This window comes from Hipposideros armiger, unplaced genomic scaffold (assembly GCF_001890085.2).
Source record: "Hipposideros armiger isolate ML-2016 unplaced genomic scaffold, ASM189008v1 scaffold_91, whole genome shotgun sequence".
Taxonomy (NCBI): domain Eukaryota; kingdom Metazoa; phylum Chordata; class Mammalia; order Chiroptera; family Hipposideridae; genus Hipposideros; species Hipposideros armiger.
Genome location: NW_017731441.1, coordinates 3491847 through 3502331, shown reverse-complemented (window position 1 = coordinate 3502331; position 10485 = coordinate 3491847). Strand labels below are relative to the sequence as shown.

General features: G+C 37.7%; 1 protein-coding gene across 3 annotated transcripts in view; it reads right to left on the bottom strand.

Annotated features, from left to right (window-relative positions):
* The window catches only part of SLC9D1 (solute carrier family 9 member D1), a 68001-nt gene that overhangs the window by 39063 nt on the left and 18453 nt on the right, over window positions 1–10485 (bottom strand). For all 3 annotated transcript variants that reach the window (XM_019644795.1, XM_019644796.1, XM_019644794.1), the window contains exons 6-7: window positions 10028–10120; window positions 3619–3805 (exon numbers count right to left, since the gene is read on the bottom strand). In XM_019644795.1, coding sequence (XP_019500340.1) covers window positions 3619–3805; window positions 10028–10120 — 280 coding nt within the window. The remainder of the gene's footprint in view (window positions 1–3618; window positions 3806–10027; window positions 10121–10485) is intronic.

Below are 10485 nucleotides of genomic sequence, written 5' to 3'. Positions count from 1 at the left end.
GCCACTCGGCCGGCCCTACTATAAGCATTTAAAATGTTTTCCTGTTCTCCATTTCTTTTATTAAGTACTTTAAATATAGAAAACAAAGAATATAACAAACACCCACTGCTGAATTTTGCTAAATCTTAAATTTTTGACACCATGGCTTCAGTCTTTGAAAAGAAGATACTGCAAGTACTTCTACTGAGCCCTCAACCATCTGCAGCTGGGTCCCACTCTCTCTTGCCACATCTCCAATCAGTGCCTTATAACATTTATCATCCCCTTGAATGTTTTTATACTTCAATATAATAACATCTGTATATTTGGGAACGACACTGAGTTTATTATCTTGTAATTTTAAATTTTATATAATCAATATTTCAACAACGTGCTTTTTTTTTGTTCACCATTATGTCTGAAAATTATCCATGCTGATACACAACACAAGGATTCATTTTTAAAACTGCTGTAGAATACACCACAATTTACCCATTCCCCAATCGATAATGGGTGCTTGGGTTTTCAATTTTCCCATTATCACAAATGTGCTGTGATATGTACATTTACTGGAACACCCCCTTCCTTTGCTTGTTTTCATGATATTTCCCCTAACCACTCCTGGTGTTGTGCCCTAACCTGCCTACGCTACTCCCACAGAAATGAGCGTGATCTTGGGAGTGGGTAGGAGCCCCTCTTCCCCTGGTAAGCAGCAGCCCAGGTGAGGTGAGAGAGTGAGGTCTTCTGCAGGCCTGAGTTTCCCAGGGCAGGCCCTCAAGAGAGGCCGCTGCGGCTCCATGCTGCAGGCCCCATGCTGGGCAGAGGTATCAGGAGCTCCCGGTTGTCACATCTTTTACACCACTTTTCATCATAATCAAGCTGCTAGTGTGACTTCCATCTGCCTGGCCTCTTTGTTTATAATCCTGTGGGTTCTGAGAATGGGTATAGAAGAGTGGATTTATTTATTGGCCCCCTCTGTGGGTTTGGGCCCCAATATCTGATATATTGACTGGAAATCTTGAGAAATAGAACAGGAACAGAATTTGGGCACAACTAACAAAAACCCACATATGAAGAGTGATGGAGGCATCATTCTTGGGCATCTCTTCATGTTCCCCATGTACAAGTTTGTGAGTATAAAGCTTTGCATGATTTCAAACTTTATGTAAATGTTATCAGACCAGATGTCTTCTGTATCTTGTATTTTCCCCCCTCAATACTGTATGATTAATTCATTTTTACTTCTGTAGTATTTGAGTACATGAATACACCATAATTTCATTATTCACTGTATTACTGAATACTCAGATTACTTATAATTTTTTGCTATTAAAAATAATTCATTTGAACATTCTTTCACTTTTGCAAGTTTTCTAGGATATGACTCCAGAAATGGAAATTCCTGTTTGCAAAATTGTTCTCCAAAGCAGCTAAACCAATTCACACTCCAACTAACAGCACCCAAGAGTTCCAGGGACTCTACATTCTCACCAATACATGGTGCGTCTGTGTGAAATTTTCTGCCAGCTCACTAATGTGAAATGGCATCTTAGTGGTCCTCCCCTGCATTTCCCTAATTACTGTGAGGTTCAACATCTTTTTATGTTTATTGGTCATTCAGGTTTCCTCTTCTGTAAGTTGTCTTTTAGGATGCTTTGTCTATTTTCCAACTGGGTTTCCATTTGTTTTGATTATTGTAGTTCTTGATATATTCTAAATATTACTCCTTTGCACATTTTATATATATATATATATATATATATATATATATATATATATATATATATATATAAAATGTCTTCTCCCAGTCTGTGGCTTATAAAAAAAAATTCCTTTTTAAAAAAGTTACAAACTTTAATGTGTTCAGATTTATCAATATATATTTTTTGGGTTCTGTGTTTCACATTTTAAGAAATTCTCTTTAACAGTCACGAGGTCATAAGGATATTTTCCTCTAACAGCTCTAAAGTTTTGCTCTTCAAATTTACGTATTTCATCCATATAGAATTGATTTTTGTGTATATAGTTCAAGGTAGTGCTCTAATTTTATTTTTTTCTGTATGGATAACTAGTTCTCATTCACTGATCAGCCCCCTTATTTGTAGTGTTGGGGGTGTCTATTCTACACCCTTGCCCTGTCTTTGCCTGGGCAATACCATACCACCTTGAGTACGGTAACGTGACAATAGGTCTTGATATCTGTGGGAAAGCGCCTCACTTCAAATTAATATTGGCTATTCTAGTCTTTTGATCTTAAATGAACTTTAGGATTAGTTTGCCAAGTTTCATGAAAAACTTTGCCAGATTTTTTACTGGGATGGCTGTTTCTAAGTTTGGGGAGAAACAACATCCTTATGTATTGAGTCTTTCCATTCATGGGTTCTCTCGTCTACAACATTTTGTAATTTTACCCTCAAAAACCACACATATCTTTTCAGAGATTTTTTTCCTTAGTACCTTGCATTTTTTGTGGCTATTACAAGTTGAACCTTTTTTATTCAAATTATATTTTCTAACTGCGCTACGGGTATATTACATTTTTAACATATAGGTTTCATTATAAATTTTCCTATAGAAATGTAAGTTCTTCAGTATGTCTACCAACCTCCCAAACATGCAACCCATAAATGACTCCTCTTATCTTGTTAGGCCAGCTCTGCTCCCTGCAAGATCAGTTTATTGGAGAGGTCAGCTGCACTGCTTTGGTGTTCTCTTCTCATATTTTCCCTTTCATTATTGTGTGTTGATAAAGGGCAAGTATCAGTGCGAAGTTACTATGACATTTTAACCCTGTTTTTTACGGACTTTTACAAACTAAGAGCAAAACGGTGGAAATTACCATAATGAATAAACATGATATAAACAATGGCAATGCTGTCAAAGTTTAGCCGTATACGGAAGACAGTGCCACTGAGCAACAACTCAGGATGTTTCTTTCCAAGCTTCTGATCAAATCGGATTTCACAATACACAGTGATTTAGAAATGGCAGCGCTTCACACACCGATGAAACCAATGCCAAAGTACAAGGTGAGAATACCTTTAATTAACAAAGTTCTTATGTATTTTATAGAAAAAAGGTATCAAAACTATGTCACCTCCCAATATTTGCAGAAGTAAAGCAGTGAAACAGTGCACATTAACCTTTTTTTTTTTTAAGTCTGCATGTAACAGAACGCCAATTGACAGGAGGCAATGAATACGTTTAATTATCTTACATAACTAGAATTCTGGAGGTGGGTGGAACTGGCTCCAGTGATGAAGCAGGCCTGAATCTTTCAGGAATATACACCATACATTGTCTAGTTTCAGGTTTGGGGTAGCACATTCATGTCTTAAATCCACCAGTTTTCAATGTATTTTTCAATGTAGACTCATTTCTTTGTAAACGTGGTCCTCAAACTGTCCTAAATTTATAAGCATGTAAAAGGCATTTTTCTTAGTTAAGGAGAAGTTTGGAGAAGCTGAATTTATAGGGACATCAGTTCTTAAGGGTACGTGAGCACAAGTACCCATAATTGTTAGGAAAACCCCAGGGAGGGAGGAAGAGTTGCAATTTTTTCTAACAGGCCTTCTGAATGAATTCAATCAATTAAATATGTAATGCATCAACATATACTTAGAATGCGTCATCACCTACCTTCTTTCTCACCCCGGGCACTGCCCACGAGGAATCTGGACACTAAGGGTGTGCTTGATAAGGACAAGCAAGTAGAAATAAAGACACTCTGGGTGGGTCTGATCTGTAAAAGGTGTCCCCATAATAAGCCAAATGCAATCATTAATAGTGTCATATAACATGGTCCTTGTAAGGATATCTTCCACACCTTAAAGAGAACACATTTACATACATTTTAGTGACAATAAGCCATCTCTTCATTGGCATCATGCAGAGCACATACACATATACTGTCCAGTAATGGGGCAGGGCTGAATCTTTCAGGAATATGCACGATAGACTGTGTATATTCAGGAAGCAACTCTGCAATGGACCCATCAGCACAACATCCAAAGTTGTAATCTTAACACAATAAAAACAGTAAACACTAGCATAAGGCTTTCCGAGTTCTAGGTATTCTTGTAGGAACTAAGCACACATGTCTCTCTGTGTATATACATGTCTGTGTGCATTAATTTAATCCTCAGAACATATCTTGGAGGTAGATATCACTTTCTCTCCCATTTCTAGATGAAAACACCAAAGCCCAGGGTAGGTGACTTGCCTAGGGTCCCATGAAGTCCGTGTCAGGACATAAACCAGATAGCATGGCTCGATAATTAAACAAATATTGATTAGGCATGCCTTGGCACACAGCACTGCGCTAAACATGATGGAAAATGTGAAGAAATCAGGTTTGATCCGATCCTCTGGGATTTTCAATCTAGTTGAAAAGACAACATAATAAAAACTATCTGATATTTATACAAATATGAATATTACATATTAACAAATGAAATTCACCCGAAACTCATTCTAAAGCACTTGTTCATTTTCTTTTCCTCACTGCACCCTCCCAATCAAAACCGATTCCCCCATCCAGGCCCTCTACTGAAAGAGTTCACAGGGACTCAGGAGGTGCAGGAGATACGTGGCTCAGCACAACTCTGGCACAGAAAAGTCAAACGCAAATGTGTAGAGGCCCTACAAGCTGGCCGGCCTTGTCTGTGTCTCAACACATCTACTCTCCTTCGGGTGTTCTGGATGGTGTGAGCTTTCCGCCCCCCTGCTCTGGTTCTTGCTAAAAACCAGTACTTCCTGCAAAATCATGACATTTTCTTTGGGAGTCAGGGCAGCTAGGAGGCTCTTCCTATGGCCGGGTATTGATTTCCTACTGCAGCTGAACAAGCACACACACACACCCTGGCCCTCAGCATGGCTGTAACCAGTTGCCTGCCTGCTTGTTTATCACGGAAACTTCAGGAAATGAATTACAGGAGCCTCCCAACCCTGTAAAGCCCCAAATGCAGAAGCCCAACAGGGGTAACTGAACTGATGCAGAGCCAAATCTGCCTTCTGCCATGTGACTCTGGCAACGCAGGCCCCACTCCCTCCTTCCCAAAGGGGAGAGAAGCTTAGCCCCCAAAGGCTCCTCCTCAAAAGTTCAAATTTCATGTTCCCTACTTCCTGTATTTGGCAGTGATGACAACTATCACAAGCTAATCTCCTTCTAATAATTCTTCCTCTTCCTATATATTAGAGCCAAGGAGTGGTGAAGGACTAGACTGGACCCATATAACCAGCTGCAGCTTGTGAGAAGGTTGGGCATGTTAGATTTTAGGGTTCACAGCTTTTAGGTAGTCCTTCCTGTAAACAGTGTTAGCCCTCAGGGCATTCCTATCTGCAAAGGACGCCTAGAGTCCAGGCTTGAACCTGTCACTAGCTGGTTGTGCACCTTGCATAGGTAACAATCTCTCTACTTTAGTTTCGACATCTGTAGAGAAAGGTGACACTAAATGATTTCTGAGGTTGTTACCAGAGCAAACTTTAGACTTTATATTATTTTATATTTATATTATCTAGTGTCTTGCCACACCTTGGTCAGGAAGGCCAGAATCCATTTAGCCCAAGAAGCAAGGTGTGGAGGGGACAACAGTGGGAAATGAGTCCAGAAAAAATCCTGAGGGAGCATTCGTTAGAAGCTTCCTGTTCAACGTGAGACCCTGGACCAGAGCACCTGCACCACCTGCACTCACAGTAATACAGGCCCTCAGGCCGCCCATATCAGAACCTTCTGTTCAGCAGTAGCCCCAGGCAACTCCTCACACAGTGGAGTCTGAGTAACTGATGGGGAATCCTCTCAGTCAAGGCCCCATGCCCTGGGCACGGGGACCACATACCCAGATGCATGGATGGCCTCACATACTCTCGAGTTCTATTTTCCTCTTTTCCTAGGACTTCTGTTCATAACTCCCACACATCTTTCTAAAATCTCAAAATATAAGCCTCAAAAGGACAGGGATCATGTGGATTGTATATATTACCTTACAATCAGAAGTTACCAGAGTGTGTGGAACATTACACTCAACAAGTATTTGCTGAGAGAACAAATAAGAAACAGAAGCATGAAAAAAGAACTCCTGCTCCAATGACTTTATAACCTTTTTAGAGAGAGACAGAAACTAAACTATTACGATATAAAATTTAGAGGACAGTTTAAATGAAGCTAGAAGAATGAAGTAAGACAGTAGATGACGACTTACAAATAACTGATTCAGACCATCAGTGGTACCAGTGGGCAGAACAGAAAGACCAACCTTCTTTAGTGTCAAGGAAGAAGTATTTTCTGGACTGGTATTTTGAATAGTTTTTAATCAGACCTTTAGGAGATTTCACAGAAGACCCAAGAGGGGTTTTCTGGCAATTAATACTACTTCAAAAACCTTATTAAATAGTTTTCCACCATGACACATGGGTAACCCATACAGAAGGAGTCCTAACAACTCAGAACGATTACACTAGTTACTTCAGGTGCTCTAAAGCTTTACCAGTTACTTATACCTGAGAAATAGAAAAAGAAAAACAAACGTGTTACTTAATAATGCAGTTTATTAGGTAGATATAAACATTCTGCAATCCAAGCGCATAGGCCTCCCAAAGGGATAGGATGCATTCTTGGTATCAGTCAAGTTTCAGGGCTGCCACACGGGGGCAGCAGACAAGGCTCTCTGGCGTTCAGGGACGGACTGGTAAGAAAGGATCCACATCAGAGCTGAATGGACATTACCCACCCCAGCTCACTCCAGACAAGACGTAAAGAACACTGCCCAAAGTCACTTAATTGGTGTCCTTTCCACTTATCAGACCACATCATATTTACTAAGCTTACTCACACAACACAAACCTTCCTTCCTGAGCTCTCGCTAAGGCTGCATCACCAAATGCAAACTAAAAGGATTGAGTGTGCAAAACCTCCCAAAACATAATGTAAATATCATCACTCTGATAAAGGTATGCAGCTTTTATATTGAAAATTATGTTGCTCAACCTCACTCATCATCAGAGAAATGAAAATTAAAACCACAATGAGCTACGATCTCACACCTGTCAGAATGGCTATCATCAATAAATCAACAAACAACAAGTGTTGGTGAGGATGTGGAGAAAAGGAGACACTGGTGCACTGTTGGTGGGATTGCAAACTGGTGCAGCCACTATGGAAAACAGTATGGAGGTTCCTCAAAAAATAAAAATAGAACTACCTTATGACCCAGCAATTCCACTTCTGGGTATTTATTTATCCAAAGAAATCCAAAACACTAATTCAAAAAGATATATGCACCCCTATGTCTACAGCAGCCAAGATATGGAAGCAACCTAAGTGTTCATCAATAGACAATTGGATAAAGATGTGGTACATATGTGGACTTAGAGGGTATTATGCTAAGTGAAATAAGTCAGACAGAGAAAGACAGATACCATATGATCTCATTTATATGTGGACTCTAAAGAACAAAATAAACCACCAAACAAAACAGAAACAGACTCATAGATACAGAAAACAAACTGATGGATGCCAGATGGGAGGGGGGTTGGGTGGTTGGGTGAAAAAGGTTAAGGGATTAAAAAGTACAAATTGGGAGTTATGAAATAGTCACAGGGATGTAAAGTACATCATAGGGAATATAGTCAATAATATTGTAATAAATATGTATAGTGTCAGGTGGGTACTAGACTAATTGGGGGGATAACTTTGGAAATTATATAAATGTCTAACCACTATGCTATACACCTGAAACTAATATATAATAATATTGAATGTCAATTGTAATTGAAAAATAAAAATAAAATTATGTTAACATGATATTGTATAACATCATTTTTCTGTTTAACATTGAATGCTATAGTGGAGAAACACAGAGGGTGCCAAAAAAATGCATACACATTTTAAGAAAGAAAAACTGTATTAAAATTGTAATACTCAATACATACCGATAACAAAGGATGAATACAAGTCACATTTGGCTTCTACAATTACAAGAGGTCCTCAAAGTGGTTACCGTCAGCGTCCAGACATTTCTGATTACGGCAAACTACTGCTTGAGCAACACTGACCAAAGTGTCCACTTGTACACATTTTTTGGCACCCCCAGTATATAAATTATGAAAACTTAGAGCCAGAATAAAATTTGAATTTACAAATCCCTCACTGTATAGATGAGGACACTGGCGTGAGGAACCCTGTTGAGATGGCAATGTTAGTTGATGGAGAAACAGAACTTTGACCCTTTTTGCTCTAAACCATCCCTGTTTGCTGTGAACTTCTCTAAACTAAACACATGTGAAAACCCGGATGAGCCTATGCTGTGCTACGAATCGGAGACCTGTACTTTCATGGGGCCCAGGATGATTCTCCTGCTCGGCCTCTCAGCTCCTTTGGAGACTTCGGAGGTCCTCACCATCCAAGCTGTTTTCCTCCGTTCCACCCACCACACATCTCAACAGAATTAACAGGAAGAACACAGCCACTTTTCTTTAGGACCCAGGAAACTAGCCAATTTTCTTAGACTTTGAATTTAGAAATTAATATATGGAGGTTATCTTGTCAGAAGCATGTGAAAAGATACAAAGGTACCTGGAGAAAACACTAAAGTAATTCAGAATGCTTTATGAGATGGCATATCTTGGGAAGTATTCAAAGGAAGTGAGAGTAATCAGTAGATGGACAAATAGAGCTTTTAATAGTAAAAAATGAGGTCAAAGGAAACAAAGGTCAAAGAATAACACGATAAACTAAGGAGACAAACGGGAAAAGAGGGCAGCAAAATTAGAGTAGTTACTTCTTGAACACAAACACAAGACTTTAAATGAAAAGTTTCTTTTTCCTTATTGTAAAAAGTATATATTGGTTATTATAGAAAACTTGCAAAATATGGAGAAGGAAAAAAAAGGAGTCATCCAGTTGTTTGGTACACTATTTCCTGTTGCTTTTTCCTATGCATTTGGGATCCTTTTGGATTGCCACATTCATGCTATATACTCATTTTTTTTCTTTTTAAGTTTAGCATTTTAACATATTTTTCTTTATTACACATTCATGTAATATTATTAATGGCCACATAATATTCTATCAAGTAACTATATCATAGTTTAACCATTAGATTTCTTCTAATTGCTTATAAAAATTCTACAATGAGGAGCTGAATACCTTTTGTGGGTTAATTTTTTTAAAAACCTTATATTTGATTGTTTCTTTTGGGTAAACGCCAAGGAGTAGAGCTATTGCTTAAGGCTCTAAAGTCAAATTGCTAGACTGCTCTCCAAAAAGGGTACACTAGTTGTAACTTTCATTAATCTGGTTCAAGAATACCTATTTTATTACCCCTCGCAGCCATTTAAAAACCTTTTGCTCACTTAATATTAGTATTCTAGTTAATACTGGTAAGCAAAATGGTATCTGATTTAATTTACATTTTTTTGTAACCAGTAGTGTCCTTTTATTCCCTTATCCTCCCCATCAGCTTGTTAATCAGCTATTTTCCTCTTCTGTGATGTGTTTATTCCAACTTAACTCTTATTTCCATTCTGGAATATTTCAGCATTCAAAGTAATAATTCTAAAAGTAAATAAATTTAGAAGGCAACTGTTGCTGCCATTATTTTAACATTTACTCATACATATGGTCCTATTATTAATCTTTCAAATAGTTTCATTTAACAGCGATAGAACAATAAAATCAAAATATGCCAAATATTTAGGAATTGGAATTAGTAATTTTTTCTAGGGTAATACACTGAGTATTCAATCCCTATGATATTTCAGCCTCTAACAGTTTTGGACCTTCTTGGAGGGACCCATATATTAAAGTTCAAACATATTACTTCTCAGACTTCTTTTGTAATTTTCCATTTATTCAATGAATTATCACCTTTTCTAACATTTTTTATCTTGTAGAATTTATATTCCAATAAATAGTATCAAACTAAAACATCATATTCTATTCTAAAAATATTTACTTTGATAGCCAAGTCATGAACAATTGTTAAAAGAAAATAAACCAAAATCATTTATGTTAATTGTGGATAATAACACAGACTGATAAGATCCTTACCTTTCTCAGCTTTTCCGGAGAAAATTCTAAGCCAACAAGAAAAAGAGTAAAGAACACACCAAATTCTCCTAATGTCTCCACTTGTACAATAGACTGTAAAACAAAATTTTAAAACCATATAATTTAATATATTTGACATATTAAGTATGCTTAACAGAACAATCTTGTACTAACATATGCAGTGGAACGATCCCCCCAAAAGCACAGTATATTTTTAAAACAATTTCCTCTATATCTGAGATAATTTGGACTTCCTGATTAAAGTGTGTTTTTCTTTTTTCTTGATTACTTGGAGGAACAGTTTTCTAAGAACAGGCTCATGAATTCACCTGTTTTCAAGTTCATTAATTGCCACTGTCATCTTCAGTAGTTCCTTTCTTTAGCTTTCTTTAGGTGACAGAGAGGCATTAAACCTGAGTTTAATGCTTAACTAATTTACAGTGTTTTACTCTCGTTTG